The sequence below is a fragment of the Oncorhynchus keta genome, chromosome 19, assembly GCF_023373465.1.
Source record: "Oncorhynchus keta strain PuntledgeMale-10-30-2019 chromosome 19, Oket_V2, whole genome shotgun sequence".
Taxonomy (NCBI): domain Eukaryota; kingdom Metazoa; phylum Chordata; class Actinopteri; order Salmoniformes; family Salmonidae; genus Oncorhynchus; species Oncorhynchus keta.
The window spans coordinates 17,549,092-17,569,091 of record NC_068439.1 but is presented as its reverse complement, the minus strand read 5'-3'; the positions used below and the strand labels follow the sequence as shown (position 1 = coordinate 17,569,091).

Genomic DNA, 20,000 nt, shown 5'->3' with positions numbered 1-20,000 from the left:
CGCCTTCTCTCTCTCGCCTTCTCTCTCTCGCCTTCTCTCTCTCGCCTTCTCTCTCTCGCCTTCTCTCTCTCGCCTTCTCTCTCTCGCCTTCTCTCTCTCGCCTTCTCTCTCTCGCCTTCTCTCTCTCGCCTTCTCTCTCTCTCGCCCTCTCTCTCTCTCTCGCCCTCTCTCTCTCTCTCTCTCTCTCGCCCTCTCTCTCTCTCTCTCTCTCGCCCTCTCTCTCTCTCTCTCTCTCTCGCCCTCTCTCTCTCTCTCTCTCGCCCTCTCTCTCTCTCTCTCTCGCCCTCTCTCTCTCTCTCTCTCTCTCGCCCTCTCTCTCTCTCTCTCTCGCCCTCTCTCTCTCTCTCTCTCGCCCTCTCTCTCTCTCTCTCTCGCCCTCTCTCTCTCTCTCTCTCGCCCTCTCTCTCTCTCTCTCTCTCGCCCTCTCTCTCTCTCTCTCTCTCGCCCTCTCTCTCTCTCTCTGCCCTCTCTCTCTCTCTCTCGCCCTCTCTCTCTCTCTCTCTCTCTCTCTCTCCTTCTCTCTCTCTCTCTCTCGCCTTCTCTCTCTCTCTCTCTCTCTCTCTCTCTCTCTCTCTCTCTCTCTCTCTCTCTCGCCTTCTCTCTCTCTCTCTCTCGCGCCTTCTCTCTCTCTCTCTCTCTCTCTCTCGCCTTCTCTCTCTCTCTCTTGCCTTCTCTCTCTACAGGTTTGATCCAGGTGGGTAGGTGGAACCCTGTCCCTCTGTCCTGTGTGACTGATGCTCCTGATGCCACAGTGGCTGACATGCTGCAGGACCTCTACCATGTCACCACCCTCAAGATCCAGCTCACCAGGTACCCAGAATCTCTTGAGGACAGACATACGAAACATAAATTGTATCTTAACGTCAACAGATTATAGGATGCGGTGACTAACGAGGAACTTCCCTGGTTATCAGGATGACATTCTGGATCTTTAGAATGTCATAAGGGAAGGGGACATTTGGCCCATAGACATGCATGAGACATGTGGAGAGAAGGACATTTGTCCCATAGAGATGTGGTGAGAAGGACATTTGTCCCATAGACATGTGGAGAGAAGGACATTTGGCCCGTAGGCATGTGGAGAGAAGGACATTTGGCCCGTAGGCATGTGGAGAGAAGGACATTTGGCCCGTAGGCATGTGGAGAGAAGGACATTTGGCCCGTAGGCATGTGGAGAGAAGGACATTTGGCCCGTAGGCATGTGGAGAGAAGGACATTTGGCCCGTAGGCATGTGGAGAGAAGGACATTTGGCCCGTAGGCATGTGGAGAGAAGGACATTTGGCCCGTAGGCATGTGGAGAGAAGGACATTTGGCCCGTAGGCATGTGGAGAGAAGGACGTTTGGCCCGTAGGCATGTGGAGAGAAGGACATTTGGCCCGTAGGCATGCATGAGACATGTGGAGAGAAGGACATTTGGCCCATAGACATGAATGAGAGAAGTGGGGTGGAGCGACCAAAGAGGTTCTGGCACTTGGACTAGTTTCATATGTGTTGTGTGAAGTAATTAACTAATAACTACCACCAGGAGAGATAGGCACACACACACACACACACACACACACACGCACGTGCACACACACACAGGCACACACACAAAAGGTGGTACAGTGCCTTCAGAAAGAATTCATATGCATTGATTAATTCCACATTTTATTTTGTTACAGCCTGAATTCAAATGGATTAAAAAAATAATAATTCTCACCCATCTACACACAATACCCCATAACGACAAAGTGAAAACATGTTTTTTTTGGTATGTTTTCAAATTTATTGACAATAAATACAGAAAAATCTAATTTACACAAGTATTCACACCCCTGAATCAATACTTTGTAGAAACACCTTTGGCAGTGATTACAGCTGTGAGTCTTTATGTGTAAATCTCTAAGAGCTTCCCACACCTGGATTGTGCAACATTTGCCCATTATTCTTTTCAAAATTCTTCAAAATCTAGCTAAATTGGTGTTGATCATTTCTAGACAACCATTTCCAGGTCTTGACGTAGATTTTCAAGGACCATTCATTGTCTTCTTGGTAAGCAACTCCAGTGTAGATTTGGCCTTGTGCTTTAGGTCATTAACCTGCTGAAAGGTGAATTCATCTCCCAGTGTCTGGGAAAAGCAGACTGAACCAGGTTTTCCTCTAGGATTTTGTCTGCGCTTAGCTCCATTTTTATTTATTTTTTTATCCTGAAAAACTCCCCAGTCCTTAACAATTACAAGCATACACATAACATGATGCAGCCACTACTATGCTTGAGATTATGGAGAGTGGTACTCAGTAATGTGTTGTATTGAATTTGCCCAAAACATAACACTTTGTATTCAACCAAAAAGTTCATTGCTTTGCCACTTTTTTTGCAGTATTACTATAGTGCCTTGTTGCAAACAAGATGCATGTTTTGCAATATTTTTTTAATTCTGTACAGGCTTCCTTCATTTCACTCTCTCATTTAGGTTAGTATTGTGGAGTAACTACAATGTTTATCCATCCTCAGTTTTCTCCTATCACAGTCATTAAACTCTGTACCTGTTTTAAAGTCATCATTGGCTTCATTGTCAAATCTGCTGTTTCCTTCCTCTTTGGAGTTAAGAAGGACATCTGTATCTTTTTAGTGACTTGGTGTATTGATTCATCATCCAAAGTGTAATTATTAACTTCATGCTCTAAGGGATGTTTAATGTCAGTTTTTTTTGTATTGTTACTCATCTACCAATAGGTCCCCTTCTTTGCGAGGCATTGGAAAACCTCCCTGGTCTTTGTGGTTGAATCTGTGATTGAAATTCACTGCTTGACTGAGGGACCTTACAGATAATTGTATGTGTGGGGTACAGAGATGAGGTAGTCATTCAAAAATCATGTTAAACACTATAATTGCAAATGAGTAAATACAACTTAATATGTGACTTGTTAAGCAAATGTTTACTCCTGAACTTATTTAGGCTTGCCATAGCAAAGGGGTTGAATTACTTATTGACTCAAGACATTTCAGCTTTAAATTTGTAATAAATTAGAAGTTTCAAAAAACATAATTCCCATTTGATATTGTGTAGGCCAGTGACAAAAATATATAAATTTGATCAATTTTAAGTTCAGGCTGTAACACAACTAAATGTGGGAAAATTCAAGGGGTGTGAATACTTTCTGAAGGCACTGTATAGGAAAACCCTATGAAGAACTCATTTTGGTTCCAGGAAGAACCATTTTGGTTCCAGGTAGAACCCTTAACACAGAGAGTTCTTCATGGAAGTCAAAATAGTTCTCCTATGGGGACAGCCAAATAACCCTTTTGGGACCCTTTTTTTCCTAAAGTGTATACAGGAACACAAACAGAAACACACAAGTCAGCCAAAGTCTAGATATGCCATTCCACAAGAGGGGGAACAGTTTCAGACAGCATATTTATTCAGTTTGCTTCCTCCCTCTCTTCTTCTATCTCTCCATGTGTCTCTCACACCCTGTATCCCTCTCCATTTACCCCTCCATCTTCCCCCCTATCGCCCCCACCTAACTCTCACTCTCTCCCTATCCCCCTCTCACCCTCTCTCTCTTTCTCTACCCCCCTCTCACTCTAGTTGTCCCAGGTTGGAGGAACTCCCTCCAGAACAGTGGAGTCACTCTACAGTGAGAAACGCCCTGAAGGAGCTACTGAGAGACATGAACCAGAGCTCACTGGCCAAAGAGTGCCCTTTGTCCCAGGTACACAAACACGGACATAAACATGTGCACGCACGCACACGCATGTGTATAAAGGTACGAACACGTACACAGAGGCACAAACACGTACACAGAGGCACAAACACGTACACAGAGGCACAAACACGTACACACAGACACAAACGCGTACACACAGGCACAAACACGTACACACAGGCACAAACACGTACACACAGGCACAAACACGTACACACAGACACAAACACGTACACACAGACACAAACACGTACACACAGACACAAACACGTACACACAGACACAAACACGTACACACAGACACAAACACGTACACACAGGCACAAACACGTACACACAGACACAAACACGTACACACAGGCACAAACACGTACACACAGACACAAACACGTACACACAGACACAAACACGTACACACAGACACAAACACGTACACACAGACACAAACACGTACACACAGACACAAACACGTACACACAGACACAAACACGTACACACAGACACAAACACGTACACACAGACACAAACACGTACACACAGACACAAACACGTACACACAGACACAAACACGTACACACAGACACAAACACGTACACACAGACACAAACACGTACACACAGACACAAACACGTACACACAGACACAAACACGTACACACAGACACAAACACGTACACATGTGCACGAACACCTGCACACACACACAAACACACCTGTTCATGACCCCACTCTCTGAGGGTGTCTCAGTGGGAATAGGATATGCAAAATACATTTCCATTTCACCACACACACTTGTACATGTGAGAACCAGTACAAATATAAGCACCTTCTTTTGGACCTTTTTTGACCTTTTTTTTTAAACGTTTGACATACACACACACACACACACCTATTGAGATGGTTAGTTCTGCTGGTGTAGACTGTTTCACTGTACCCCTCTGCTACTATCTCTCTCTCGCTCTACCTAGTCAATCTCTCTCTTTCTCTCTGTGTGTGTATCTCACACTGTTGCAAGCCCAGGTATTAGCTCAGTGGGCTAAACCGGTATTGTAACATGCAAACAGGGGACCTCTCTCTCTCTCTCTCTCTCTCTCTCTCTCTCTCTCTCTCTCTCTCTCTCTCTCTCCTTCTCCCTCGCTCTCTTGCCTTCTCCCTCTCTCTCTCTCTCTCCCTCTTCTCTCCTCTTGATAGATTTCTCTCTCTCTCTTTCTCTCTCCCTCCCTCTTTCTCTTTCTCTCTCTCTCCTGCCCTCTCTCTCTCTCTCTCGCTCTCTCTCCTGCCCTCTCTCTCTCTCTCGCTCTCTCTCCTGCCCTCTCTCTCTCTCTCTCTCTCTCTCTCTCTCTCTCTCTCTCTCTCTCTCTCTCTCTCTCTCTCACCCTTTCCCGCTCTCTCCTTCTCTCTCTCTCTCCATCTCTCTCTGGAGCCGATTAGAATACATATGAAAAGTGGTGTAATCAGATGTGTAGATGGCACAGGATTGTCTTGGGAGAAAATCCTGTGTGTGTGTGATCTGTTATTCCCTTTGCCTTCAGTTTCTTAAACAACAGATTACACTTAGTTGAGGCGACACACACACACACACACACACACACACACACACACACACACACACACACACACACACACACACACACACACACACACACACACACACACACACACACACACACACACACACACACACACAGACTCATCTGTCTTTATTACAGAGTTTACCTGGGGGTATGTTTTAATAACAGAGATCGGAGTTCATTATTATCACACATTCTGTGTTCAGCTGAGACTCGCAAAGATACAGGGAGAAAAATGGAGACGGGTAAAATGAGAGGCAGAACGATGATTTAAAATGAGAATCGTTACTTCTTTGTCTCTTTTAATAGTATTGTATATTTAATTGTTTATATTCTGACTTCTACTGGAAGTATTACACAGTTCCTCAGCTCTGTCAAAGAGGAAAATAGAGGGTCTCTCAGCGTATATAACATGCTCTTGTATTATTACTGTATTATGTATTGATCTGATGATTGTGGATCAGTATTCCTAATGCTTTTCCCTGACACTGTTTTCACGGACTCCATATTGTTGTATTTTGTCCCCGTCTCTCAGAGTATGATCTCCTCCATTGTAAACAGCACCTACTACGCAAACGTGTCGGCCACCAAGTGCCACGAGTTTGGCCGCTGGTACAAGCACTTCAGGAAGACCAAAGGCATCATGGGTAAGACTACAGGTGCCCTTAAAAGGGTAGTTCAATCAATCAAATTGATTTTAATGCCCTACATCAGCTGATGTCACAAAGGGCTGTACAGAAACCCAGCCTAAAACCCCAAACAGCAAGCAATGCAGGTGTAGAAGCACGGTGGCTAGGAAAAGCTCCCTAGAAAGGCCAGAACCTAGAAAGAAACCTAAAGAGGAACCAGGCTATGAGGGGTGACCAGTCCTCTTCTGGCTGTGCCAGATGGAGATTATAACAGAACATGGCCAAGATGTTCAAATGTTCATGGATGACCAGCAGGGTCAAATAATAATAATCACAGTGGTTGTCGAGGGTGCAATTGGTCAGCACCTCAGGAGTAAATGTTAGTTGGCTTTTCAGGAGAAATACTCCAGATATAACAGACTAACGCTAGCCCCCCGACACATAAACTACTGCAGCATAAATACTGGAGGCTGAGACAGGAGGGGTCAGGAGACACCGGTGGCCCCATCCGACGATACCCCCGGACAGGGCCAAACAGGCAGGATATAACCGCACCCACTTTTCCAAAGCACAGCCCCCACACCAGTAGAGGGATATCTTCAACCACCAACTTACCATCCTGACACAAGGCCGAGTATAACCCACAAAGCTCTCCGCCATGGCACAACCCAAGGGGTGCGCCAGCCCGGACAGGAAGATCACGTCAGTGACTCAACCCACACAAGTGACGCACCACTCCTAGGAATGGCATGGAAGAGCACCAGTAAGCCAGTGACTCAGACCCTGTAATACGGTTAGAGGCAGAGAATCCCAGTGGAGAGAGGGGAACCAGCAAGGGTGGTTCGTTGCTCCAGTGCCTTTCCATTCACCTTCACACTCCTGGGCCAGACAACACTCAATCATAGGACCAACTGAAGAGATGAGTCTTTAATAGACTTAAAGGTTGAGACCGAGTCTGCGTCTCTCACATAGTTAGGCAGACCATTCCATAAAAATGAAGGTCTATAGGAGAAAGCCCTGCCTCCAGCTGTTTGCTTAGTAATTCTAGGGACAGTAAGGAGGCCTGCATCTTGTGACTGTAGCGTAGGTATGTACGGCAGGACCAAATCGGAAAGATAGGTAGGAGCAAGCCCATGTAATGCTTTGTCGGTAAGCAGTAAAACCTTGAAATCAGCCCTTGCCTTCACAGGAAGCCAATGTAATATGATGAAATGTTTTGGTTCTAGTCAGGATTCTAGCAGCCGTGTTTAGCACTAACTGAAGTTTATTTAGTACTTTATCCAGGTAGCCGGAAAGTAGAGCATTGCAGTAGTCTAACCTAGAAGTACCATAGATACATTTTTCTGCATCATTTTTGGGCAGAACGTTTCTGATTTTTGTAATGTTACGTAGATGGAAAAAAGCTGTCCTTGAAACAGTCTTGAAATGTTCGTCAAAAGAGAGATCAGGGTCCAGAGTAACGCTGAGGGTCCTTCAGTTTCATTTGACACGACTGTACAACCATCAAGATTAATTGTCAGATTCAACAGAAGATCTCTTTGTTTCTTGGGACCTAGAACAAGCATCTCTGTTTTGTCCGGGTTTAAAGGTTGAACATTTGCAACCATCCACTTCCTTATGTCTGAAACACAGGCTTCCAGGGAGGGCAACTTTGGGGCTTCACCATGTTTCATCGAAATGTACAGCTGTGTGTCATCCGCATAGCAATGAAAGTTAACATTATGTTTCCGAATGACATCACCAAGAGGTAAAATATATAGTGAAAACAAAAGTGGTCTTAAAACGGAACCTAGAGGAATACCGAAATTTACAGTTGATTTGTCAGAGGACAAAGCATCCACAGAGACAAACTGATATCTTTCTGACAGATAAGATCTAAATCAGGTCTGTGTAGACCAATTTGGTTTCCAATCTCCAAAAGAATGTGGTGATCGATGGTATCAAAAGCAGCACTAAGTTCTAGGAGCACAAGGACAGATGCAGAGCCTCGGTCTGACAACATTAAAAGGTAATTTACCACCTTCACAAGCTCGGGTATTTTCTTTATACCAGGGAGATATTTGTCATAAAAAAACTGTTTTTTGTTTTTAGGGGTGCAACTGCATCTAGAGTAAGGTTGAGTTCCTCAGTTAGGTACTCTAACGATATAGTTAACCTATATTCATCATCAATGATAATGTTAGCAAATAGTAGCTGTGGCTTTTTAACTAACTCCCCTCTCTTCCTCCATCCCTCTCTTCCTCACTTCAGAGACTGATAGCTTCTCTGACCAATCCCAACCAGGCTCCACCCATCTGACCTTTACCCATCAACCAATCCCAGGCAACACAGCCAAACAGGCCGATTCCTCGCCCCTCGTCTTCCCTCACGGTCGTGGCTGTCTGGCCCCAAGTCTCCGCCCCCCAGGGCTGGTGACCGCCCCCCTCAGCCCCCATCTAGTCAACCCCCAACAGATAGTCATGGCCCAGTTCCTCAACCAGCAGTATGCAGTTACCCGAATGTTATCCCAGCAGAGCCTGTCTGTATCTGTCTCCACCTCCCCCCACCAGTTCCTCAACCAACCCTCTGTGGGGAGGCCTCCCACCTCCTTGGCCCTAGCTAAGGCCCTCGACCCCCAGCCCCAGGCTGGACCACCAGGACCTGGGTCCCAGAGCCAGGTGTGTGGACCATCAGACATCTACTGTGAGATCTACCAGTGGGTGAGAGAGGAGCTGAAGAGAGCAGGCATCTCCCAGGCTGTGTTCGCCCGCGTGGCCTTCAACAGGACCCAGGTAGGAGACAGACAGGGACAGGGGGAACTGGATGTATGGGACTGTGATGTAAACTAGGGGTTAGGGATTTATGAGGGGTGGGAGAGAAGGAGGGGTTGATCTCATGCTGTGTGTGCACGTGTGCGTGGTGATTAGCTCTTGGCATGGCCTTTTGCCGCATGTCTAGGAGTGTGTGTGTGTGTGTCCCAGCTCTTCTCTGCAGTAGGAACTCGTGACAGCAGTGGAGCAGCTGCTGGGCCAGCTAATCACACTCCCCTAGAGAGTCTCTACCTCTCTAATCACACTCCCTCAGAGAGTCTATACCTCTATAATCACACTCGCCCAGAGTGTCTGTACCCCTACTGCTCTAATCACACTCCCCCAGAGAGTCTCTACCTCTCTAATCACACTCCCCCAGAGAGTCTCTACCTCTCTAATCACACTCCCCCAGAGAGTCTCTACCTCTCTAATCACACTCCCCCAGAGAGTCTCTACCTCTCTTATCACACTCCCAGAGAGTCTCTACCTCTCTAATCACACTCCCCCAGAGAGTCTATACCTCTCTAATCACACTCGCCCAGAGAGTCTGTACCCCTACTGCTCTAATCACACTCCCTGAGAGTCTCTACCTCTCTTAATCACACTCCCACAGAGAGTCTCTACCTCTCTTAATCACACTCCCACAGAGTCTCTACCTCTCTAATCACACTCCCCCAGAGAGTCTCTACCTCTCTTATCACACTCGCCCAGAGAGTCTGTACCCCTACTGCTCTAATCACACTCCCACAGAGAGTCTCTACCTCTCTTAATCACACTCCCACAGAGAGTCTCTACCTCTCTTAATCACACTCCCACAGAGAGTCTCTACCTCTCTAATCACACTCCCCCAGAGAGTCTCTACCTCTCTTATCACACTCGCCCAGAGAGTCTGTACCCCTACTGCTCTAATCACACTCCCACAGAGAGTCTCTACCTCTCTTAATCACACTCCCACAGAGAGTCTCTACCTCTCTTAATCACACTCCCACAGAGAGTCTCTACCTCTCTTAATCACACTCCCACAGAGAGTCTCTACCTCTCTTAATCACACTCCCCCAGAGAGTCTCTACCTCTCTAATCACACTCCCCCAGAGTCTATACCTCTAATCACACTCCCCCAGAGAGTCTGTACCCCTACTGCTCTAATCACACTCCCTCAAGAGTCTACCTCTCTAATCACACTCCCCCAGAGAGTCTACCTCTCTAATCACACTCCCCCAGAGAGTCTACCTCTCTAATCACAGTCCCTCAGAAAGTCTACCTCTCTAATCACACTCCCCCAGAGAGTCTACCTCTCTAATCACAGTCCCTCAGAAAGTCTACCTCTCTAATCACAGTCCCTCAGAAAGTCTACCTCTCTAATCCCATTCCGTCAGAGAGTCTTTACTTCTTTAATCACATTCCCTCAGAGAGTCTATACTTCTCTAATCACACTCCCTCAGAGAGTCTGGACCCCTACCTCTCTAATCACACGCCCCCAGAGAGTCTCTACCTCTGTAATCACACTCCCTCAGTCTCTACCTCTCTAATCACACTCCCTCAGAGAGTCTGGACCCCTACCTCTCTAATCACACGCCCCCAGAGAGTCTCTACCTCTGTAATCACACTCCCTCAGTCTCTACCTCTCTAATCACACTCCCTCAGAGAGTCTGGACCCCTACCTCTCTAATCACACACCCCCAGAGAGTTTCTACCTCTCTAATCACACTCCCTCAGAGAGTCTCTACTCCTACATCTCCAATCACACTCCCGCAGAGAGTCTCTACCTCTCCAATCACACTCCCGCAGAGTCTCTCCCTCTCCAATCACACTCCCTCAGAGAGTCTGTACCCCTACCTCTCTAATCACACTCCATTAGAGTCTCTACCTCTCCCATTTTTCCATCCCTCGATTCTCTCCCTTACCCTTGCTCTCTTTTTAAATGTATTTTAATTTTTTATTTCACCTTTATTTAACCAGGTAGGCTAGTTGAGAACACGTTCTCATTTGTAACTGTGACCTGGCCAAGATAAAGCTAAGCAATTCGACACACAAAACAACACAGAGTTACACATAGAGTAAAACAAACATACAGTCAATAATACAGTAGAACAAAGAAAACAAAAAGTCTATATACAGTGAGTGCAAATGAGGTAAGATAAGGGAGTTAAGGCAATAAATAGGCCACGGTGGTGAAGTAATTACAATATATCAATTAAACACTGGAATGGTAGATGTGCAGAAGATGAATGTGCAATTATAGATACTGGGGTGCAAAGGAGCAAGATAAATAAATAAATAAATACAGTATGGGGATGAGGTAGGTAGATAGATGGGCTATGTACAGGTGCAGTGATCTGTGAGCTGCTCTGACAGCTGGTGCTTAAAGCTAGTGAGGGAGATATGAGTCTCCAGCTTCAGAGATTTTTGCAGTTCGTTCCAGTCATTGGCAGCAGAGAACTGGAAGTAAAGACGACCAAAGGAGGAATTGGCTTTGGAGGTGACCCCAAATCTCTCTATCACTCTCTCTGTTCATTTCTCTATATATCTTCCTCTCGTTTTATACTTCCTACTCTATTTCACTTTCTGTATCCATTTTGTGTCTTCATGTGACTGGTCTATCCCTTGATTTTAATCTCTCCCCATTTGATACCTCTCTCTCCTTTCTGTCTGCCTCCCTTTCTCCTCCTGTCTGTCTGCCTCCCTCCCCCTCTCTCCTCCTGTCTGCCTCCCTCCCCCTCTCCTCCTGTCTGCCTCCCTCCCCATCTCTCCTCCTGTCTGCCTCCCTCCCCATCTCTCCTCCTGTCTGCCTCCCTCCCCCTCTCTCCTCCTGTCTGCCTCCCTCCCCCTCTCTCCTCCTGTCTGCCTCCCTCCCCCTCTCTCCTCCTGTCTGCCTCCCTCCCCCTCTCTCCTCCTGTCTGCCTCCCTCCCCCTCTCTCCTCCTGTCTGCCTCCCTCCCCCTCTCTCCTCCTGTCTGCCTCCCTCCCCCTCTCTCCTCCTGTCTGCCTCCCTCCCCCTCTCTCCTCCTGTCTGCCTCCCTCCCCCTCTCTCCTCCTGTCTGTACTGTGCTCCTGCAGTTAGAAGGCACTCACATGAATAGCTTCTAGAGAGACGTAGCCCACTGTTATTATTACCATCATTATCACCAGCATCATCATGGGTGTTATTATAATTACCAAAGGCTGTCATTATAGGCACCTGCCCATCCGTTGCCATGACAACGGGGCTCAGCAGCCAGGTAAAATAGGGTGTGGTCTGGAAGGAACGTTTCACCTGGGTATGGTGCCAAGGGGTAGAGTGAGTGGGGCTTCGAGTGTGAAGACGCAATTGGAGTGTAAAGGCTTAATGGCTTGTGTGTGTGTGTGTGTGGGGGGGATGAGCCCCACCTTAAGGAAGAGAGTCTGACTCCTGTAAGAGCGGAAGCAGACAGATAATGATGTAATAAGTTTAATAGCAGTTTAATCCGTTTAATAGCAGAGCTTTAGAAGGTGGCTATCTACTGTGTTTACTCTAGCACCTTGAACAGAAACATACTACTGTGTTTAATCTAGCACCTTGAACAGAAACATACTACTGTGTTTAATCTAGCACCTTGAACAGAAACATACTACTGTGTTTAATCTAGCACCTTGAACAGAAACATACTACTGTGTTTAATCTAGCACTTGAACAGAAAAATACTACTGTGTTTAATCTAGCACCTTGAACAGAAAAATACTACTGTGTTTACTCTAGCACCTTGAACAGAAACATACTACTGTGTTTAATCTAGCACTTGAACAGAAAAATACTACTGTGTTTAATCTAGCACCTTGAACAGAAAAATACTACTGTGTTTACTCTAGCACCTTGAACAGAAACATACTACTGTGTTTAATCTAGCACTTGAACAGAAAAATACTACTGTGTTTAATCTAGCACCTTGAACAGAAAAATACTACTGTGTTTACTCTAGCACCTTGAACAGAAAAATACTACTGTGTTTACTCTAGCACCTTGAACAGAAAAATACTACTGTGTTTAATCTAGCACCTTGAACAGAAAAATACTACTGTGTTTACTCTAGCACCTTGAACAGAAAAATACTACTGTGTTTACTCTAGCTCCTTGAACAGAAAAATACTACTGTGTTTACTCTAGCACCTTGAACAGAAAAATACTACTGTGTTTAATCTAGCACCTTGAACAGAAAAATACTACTGTGTTTACTCTAGCACCTTGAACAGAAAAATACTACTGTGTTTACTCTAGCACCTTGAACAGAAAAATACTACTGTTTACTCTAGCATCTTGAACAGAAAAATACTACTGTTTACTCTAGCACCTTGAACAGAAAAATACCACTGTGTTTACTCTAGCTCCTTGAACAGACAAATACCACTGTGTTTACTCTAGCTCCTTGAACAGAAAAATACTACTGTGTTTACTCTAGCTCCTTGAACAGAAAAATACTACTGTGTTTACTCTAGCTCCTTGAACAGAAAAATACTACTGTGTTTACTCTAGCTCCTTGAACAGAAAAATACTACTTTGTTTACTCTAGCACCTTGAACAGAAACATACTACTGTGTTTAATCTAGCACCTTGAACAGAAAAATACTACTGTGTTTAATCTAGCACCTTGAACAGAAAAATACTACTTTGTTTACTCTAGCACCTTGAACAGAAACATACTACTGTGTTTAATCTAGCACTTGAACAGAAAAATACTACTGTGTTTACTCTAGCACCTTGAACAGAAAAATACTACTGTGTTTACTCTAGCACCTTGAACAGAAACATACTACTGTGTTTACTCTAGCACCTTGAACAGAAACATACTACTGTGTTTACTCTAGCACCTTGAACAGAAAAATACTACTGTGTTTAATCTAGCACCTTGAACAGAAAAATACTACTGTGTTTACTCTAGCACCTTGAACAGAAAAATACTACTGTGTTTACTCTAGCACCTTGAACAGAAAAATACTACTGTGTTTAATCTAGCACCTTGAACAGAAAAATACTACTGTGTTTACTCTAGCTCCTTGAACAGAAAAATACTACTGTGTTTACTCTAGCACCTTGAACAGAAAAATACTACTGTGTTTAATCTAGCACCTTGAACAGAAAAATACTACTGTGTTTACTCTAGCACCTTGAACAGAAAAATACTACTGTGTTTAATCTAGCACCTTGAACAGAAAAATACTACTGTGTTTACTCTAGCACCTTGAACAGAAAAATACTACTGTGTTTACTCTAGCTCCTTGAACAGAAAAATACTACTGTGTTTACTCTAGCACCTTGAACAGAAAAATACTACTGTTTACTCTAGCATCTTGAACAGAAAAATACTACTGTGTTTACTCTAGCACCTTGAACAGAAAAATAATACTGTGTTTACTCTAGCACCTTGAACAGAAAAATACTACTGTGTTTACTCTAGCTCCTTGAACAGAAAAATACTACTGTGTTTACTCTAGCTCCTTGAACAGAAAAATACTACTGTGTTTACTCTAGCTCCTTGAACAGAAAAATACTACTTTGTTTACTCTAGCACCATGAACAGAAAAATACTACTTTGTTTACTCTAGCACCATGAACAGAAAAATACTACTTTGTTTACTCTAGCACCTTGAACAGAAAAATACTACTGTGTTTACTCTAGCACCTTGAACAGAAAAATACTACTGTTTACTCTAGCATCTTGAACAGAAAAATACTACTGTGTTTACTCTAGCACCTTGAACAGAAAAATAATACTGTGTTTACTCTAGCACCTTGAACAGAAAAATACTACTGTGTTTACTCTAGCACCTTGAACAGAAAAATACTACCTGTTTACTCTAGCACCTTGAACAGAAAAATACTACTGTGTTTACTCTAGCTCCTTGAACAGAAAAATACTACTGTGTTTACTCTAGCTCCTTGAACAGAAAAATACTACTGTGTTTACTCTAGCTCCTTGAACAGAAAAATACTACTGTGTTTACTCTAGCTCCTTGAACAGAAAAATCCCACTGTGTTTACTCTAGCTCCTTGAACAGAAAAATCCCACTGTGTTTACTCTAGCTCCTTGAACAGAAAAATACTACTTTGTTTACTCTAGCACCTTGAACAGAAAAATACTACCTGTTTACTCTAGCACCTTGAACAGAAAAATACTACGTGTTTACTCTAGCACCTTGAACAGAAAAATAATACTGTGTTTACTCTAGCACCTTGAACAGAAAAATACTACGTGTTTACTCTAGCACCTTGAACAGAAAAATACCACTGTGTTTACTCTAGCACCTTGAACAGAAAAATACCACTGTTTACTCTAGCACCTTGAACAGAAAAATACCACTGTGTTTACTCTAGCACCTTGAACAGAAACATACCACTGTGTTTACTCTAGCACCTTGAACAGAGAAATACCACTGTGTTTACTCTAGCACCTTGAACAGAGAAATACCACTGTGTTTACTCTAGCACCTTGAACAGAGAAATACCACTGTGTTTACTCTAGCACCTTGAACAGAAACATACTACTGCGAAAACATGGGCTGTCTGGGTGGGTGTGTCTGTTCAGAGAAACTCCTGGTCTAAATGACCCTCAGCCAAGTTTTTTTTTTTGGTACAAAACATTCCATTGGGTTCCTTTTTTTAATGTTAATTATGTACATTTATCAGAACTGATCTGTCTGAGTGTCTCTTGGCCTGGTCAACATTACAGGGCTGCTACGCTGGATGCGTAACTTACCACAAGTAGATGCTTCCATTCATTTAAATCATGGATCTTCAAAGTTTTCTTCAGGAGGAACCCAGGCCCAGGTTGTTAAAGTGATGTATGCTCTGTTACATGTCTGTAAAAATGCCCTGGTGTATTCCCTCTTAGGATGTGTGTACCTGATGGTGTCTATCTCTGTGTGTCAGGGCCTGCTGTCTGAGATCCTGCGTAAAGAGGAGGATCCGAAGAGTGCCTCTCAGTCTCTCCTGGTCAACCTGCGGTCCATGCAGAGTTTCCTCCAGCTACCTGAGGGCGACCGCGACCGTATCTACCAGGAGGAGAGGGAGAGGAGTCTGACCGTGTCGACCACTATCACCCATTCACCCAACAACACTTCCCCACCATGCCACACACAGGTCAGACAGACAGAGAAGGGAGTGCGGGTATTGAAGTTCTGTTCATGCCACTCAAAGAAATATTCCTTTGATGTTTCAGACCAGAAAGGAAGAGGAGAACTTTGTCAAGGCTGAAGATTGGCACTCCCGGGTTTCCATAGGCATCCCTATAGTAAGGATAACCCCGTTCCTATCTCTCTCTCGCTCTCTCTCGCTCGCTCTCGCTCTCTCTCGCTCTCTCTCGCTCTCTCTCGCGCTCTCTCGTGCTCTCTCTCTCTCTCTCTCTCTCTCTCTAACCCCACTCTCTTTAACCCCCCCCTTCCGCTCCACCTACTTTCTCTCTGTCTCCCCCTCCCTCCCTCCTGCAGGCGAGGCTGTCCCCAGTAGAAGTAATAAGCAGAGGGGTGAAGAGCGAGGGATGTGTTCTAGACATCAACAGTTCTATCTATGAGGAAATCCAACAGGAGATGAAGAGAGCCAAGGTGTCTCAGGCCATGTTCGCCAAGATGGCCGCATCCAAGAGTCAGGTACACACACACACAGGCGCGCACACACACACAAACACATACACGCATACATACATACATACATACATACATACATACATACATACATACATACATACATACATACATACATACATGCACACATACATGCACACATACATACATACATACACGCATACATACATACATACATACATACATACATACATACATACATACATACATACATACATACATACATACATACATACATACATACATACATACATACATACATACATACATGCACACATACATGCACACATACATGCACACAGAAGAGAGAATATGGTACTCACTATTACATAGTTCCCCCCCTCCCTCTTGGACTGAGAGGGAAACGTTTATATTTCAGACTGATATTAGAAAATGCGTAACACACACACACACATACTCCCAGAAGTACCTTTATCAGATTTTCTGTGTGTGTGAATTTATTATACCATCTGTACACAGAGCCACATTGGGCAGTAACTGGCTGTGTAGAAAATGCCAGATTATTTACACACACACACACACACACACACACACACACACACACACACACACACACACACACACACACACACATGCATGCATGCCAACAGACATAAACACTGGTGCTTTTATTGTGCTTGTTCTCAAGGCAGAACCATAAGCTTGTTATTGCCTTTTTGTTTTGGGGATCATTTCTCTCCTCAGTGGAATGGAGGGATCTTTCTTTCTCTCTGCATCTCTTTCTCTCTGCATCTCTTTCTCTCTGCATCTCTTTCTCTCTGCATCTCTTTCTCTCTGCATCTCTTTCTCTCTGCATCTCTTTCTCTCTGCATCTCTTTCTCTCTGCATCTCTTTCTCTCTGCATCTCTTTCTCTCTGCATCTCTTTCTCTCTGCATCTCTTTCTCTCTGCATCTCTTTCTCTCTGCATCTCTTTCTCTCTGCATCTCTTTCTCTCTGCATCTCTTTCTCTCTGCATCTCTTTTTCTCTGCATCTCTTTCTCTCTGCATCTCTTTCTCTCTGCATCTCTTTCTCTCTGCATCTCTTTCTCTCTGCATCTCTTTCTCTCTGCATCTCTTTCTCTCTGCATCTCTTTCTCTCTGCATCTCTTTCTCTCTGCATCTCTTTCTCTCTGCATCTCTTTCTCTCTGCCTCTCTTTCTCTCTGCATCTCTTTCTCTCTGCATCTCTTTTTCTCTGCATCTCTTTTTCTCTGCATCTCTTTTTCTCTGCATCTCTTTCTCTCTGCATCTCTTTCTCTCTGCATCTCTTTCTCTCTGCATCTCTTTTTCTCTGCATCTCTTTCTCTCTGCCTCTCTTTCTCTCTGCCTCTCTTTCTCTCTGCATCTCTTTGCATCTTTTCTCTGCATCTTTCTCTTTTCTTTCTCTGCATCTCTTTCTCTCTGCATCTCTTTCTCTCTGCATCTCTGCATCTCTTTTTCTCTGCATCTCTTTTTCTCTGCATCTCTTTTTTCTCTGCATCTCTTTCTCTCTGCATCTCTTTCTCTCTGCATCTCTTTCTCTCTGCATCTCTTTCTCTCTGCATCTCTTTCTCTCTGCATCTCTTTCTCTCTCTCTCTCTCTCTCTCTCTCCTCTCTTTCTCTCTTTATCTCTTTCTCTCTGCCTCTCTTTCTCTCTGCCTCTCTTTCTCTCTGCCTCTCTTTCTCTCTGCCTCTCTTTCTCTCTGCCTCTCTTTTTCTCTGCATCTCTTTCTCTCTGCATCTCTTTTTCTCTGCCTCTCTTTCTCTCTGCATCTCTTTCTCTCTGCCTCTCTTTCTCTCTGCATCTCTTTCTCTCTGCATCTCTTTCTCTCTGCCTCTCTTTCTCTCTGCCTCTCTTTCTCTCTGCCTCTCTGCCTCTCTTTCTCTCTGCCTCTCTGCCTCTCTTTCTCTCTGCGTCTCTGCCTCTCTTTCTCTCTGCCTCTCTGCGTCTCTGCATCTCTGCGTCTCTGCATCTCTGCGTCTCTGCATCTCTGCGTCTCTGCATCTCTGCGTCTCTGCATCTCTTTCTCTCTGCATCTCTTTCTCTCTGCATCTCTTTCTCTCTGCATCTCTTTCTCTCTGCCTCTCTTTCTCTCTGCATCTCTTTCGTCTCTGCATCTCTGCGTCTCTGCATCTCTGCGTCTCTGCATCTCTGCGTCTCTGCATCTCTTTCTCTCTGCATCTCTTTCTCTCTGCATCTCTTTCTCTCTGCATCTCTTTCTCTCTGCATCTCTTTCTCTCTGCATCTCTTTCTCTCTGCATCTCTTTCTCTCTGCATCTCTTTCTCTCTGCATCTCTTTCTCTCTGCATCTCTGCCTCTCTGCATCTCTGCCTCTCTGCATCTCTGCCTCTCTTTCTCTCTGCCTCTCTTTCTCTCTGCCTCTCTTTCTCTCTGCCTCTCTTTCTCTCTGCCTCTCTTTCTCTCTGCCTCTCTTTCTCTCTGCCTCTCTTTCTCTCTGCCTCTCTTTCTCTCTGCCTCTCTCTCTCTCTGCCTCTCTTTCTCTCTGCCTCTCTTTCTCTCTGCCTCTCTTTCTCTCTGCCTCTCTTTCTCTCTGCCTCTTTCTCTCTGCCTCTTTCTCTCTGCCTCTCTTTCTCTCTGCCTCTCTTTCTCTCTGCATCTCTTTCTCTCTGCATCTCTTTCTCTGTCTCTGCCTCGCTTTCTTTCTTCCTCTTTCTCTCTGCCTCTATTCATCTGCCTCTATTTATCTCTGCCTCTTTCTCCCTGCCTGTATATATTTTTGCCTCTGCCTCTCTTTCTCTCTGCTGCTATTTCTCTCTGCCCCTCTGCCTCTCTGCCTCTATTTCTTTCTGCCTCGCTTTCTCTCTGCCTCTCTTTCTCTCTGCCTCTTTTTTCTCTGCTTCTATTTCTCTCTTTCTCTCTGCCTCTGCCTCTCTTTCTCCCTTTATTTCTCTCTGCCTCTGCCTCTCTTTCTCTCTGCCTCCCTGCCTCTGCCTCTATATCTCTCTGCCTCTATATCTCTCTGCCTCTTTCTCCCTGCCTTTATATCTCTCAGCCTTTTTCTCTCTGCTTCTCTTTCTCTCTGCTTCTCTTTCTCTCTGCCGCTATTTCTCTCTACCTCTCTTTCTCTCTGCATCTCTTTCTCTCTGCCTCGCTGCCTCTGCCACTCTTTCTCTCTGCCTCTGCCTCTCTTTCACTCTGTCTCTTTATCTGTCAACCATAAGCTTGTTATTGCCTTTTGCTTCGGGGATCATCTCCCTCAGTGGAATTGAGGATTTCATCTGTTGAGGTCTCTGTCTCTGTCTCTCGCTCTCTTTCTTTCTTTCTCTCTTTCTCTCTGCCTCTTCCTCTTTCTCTCTGTCTCTATTTTTCTGTCTCTATTTATCTCTGCCCCTCTTTCGCTCTGCCTCTCTTTCTCTCTTTCTCTCCCTCTCTTTCTCCCTCTCTTTCTCTCTGCCTCTCTTTCTCTCTGCCTCTCTTTCTCTCTTTCTCTCTGCTTCTGTGTCTCGGCCTCTCTTTATGTCATGCTTCTGTCTTTCTCTTTCTCATTTAGTCACTCTGTCTCTCATTCCATATACCTTTTTCTCTCAGTCCCTTTCTCTGTAACCGTATTTTCATCTCCCCATTTTCTCGCTCGCTCTCTCTCTCTCTCCCCAGTATAAAGTACTTCAGTGACTGTTTAATCTCTCTCTCTGCCTCTTTCTCTCTCTCAAACCCCACCTTCGCTCTCGCCTCTCCCCTCTCCCCTTTCCCCCTCTCGCCTCTCCCCCTCTCGCCTCTCCCCCTCTCG

At 44.8% G+C, this 20,000-nt stretch overlaps 1 protein-coding gene and 1 long non-coding RNA gene across 2 annotated transcripts in view; one reads left to right on the top strand and one right to left on the bottom strand.

Annotated features, from left to right (window-relative positions):
- LOC118397957 (DNA-binding protein SATB1-like) overlaps positions 1–20,000 on the top strand; it is a 39,640-nt gene that overhangs the window by 10,488 nt on the left and 9,152 nt on the right. The window contains exons 4-10 of the mRNA XM_052469898.1: positions 682–810; positions 3,577–3,700; positions 5,800–5,911; positions 8,144–8,664; positions 15,562–15,771; positions 15,851–15,922; positions 16,119–16,277. Of these exons, the coding sequence (XP_052325858.1) occupies positions 682–810; positions 3,577–3,700; positions 5,800–5,911; positions 8,144–8,664; positions 15,562–15,771; positions 15,851–15,922; positions 16,119–16,277 (1,327 nt within the window). The remainder of the gene's footprint in view (positions 1–681; positions 811–3,576; positions 3,701–5,799; positions 5,912–8,143; positions 8,665–15,561; positions 15,772–15,850; positions 15,923–16,118; positions 16,278–20,000) is intronic.
- LOC127909273 (uncharacterized) lies at positions 12,091–13,199 on the bottom strand. The gene is made up of 3 exons (XR_008070545.1): positions 12,916–13,199; positions 12,437–12,804; positions 12,091–12,289 (listed from the first exon to the last, which is right to left on the bottom strand). It is a non-coding gene; the product is annotated as an uncharacterized LOC127909273 (long non-coding RNA).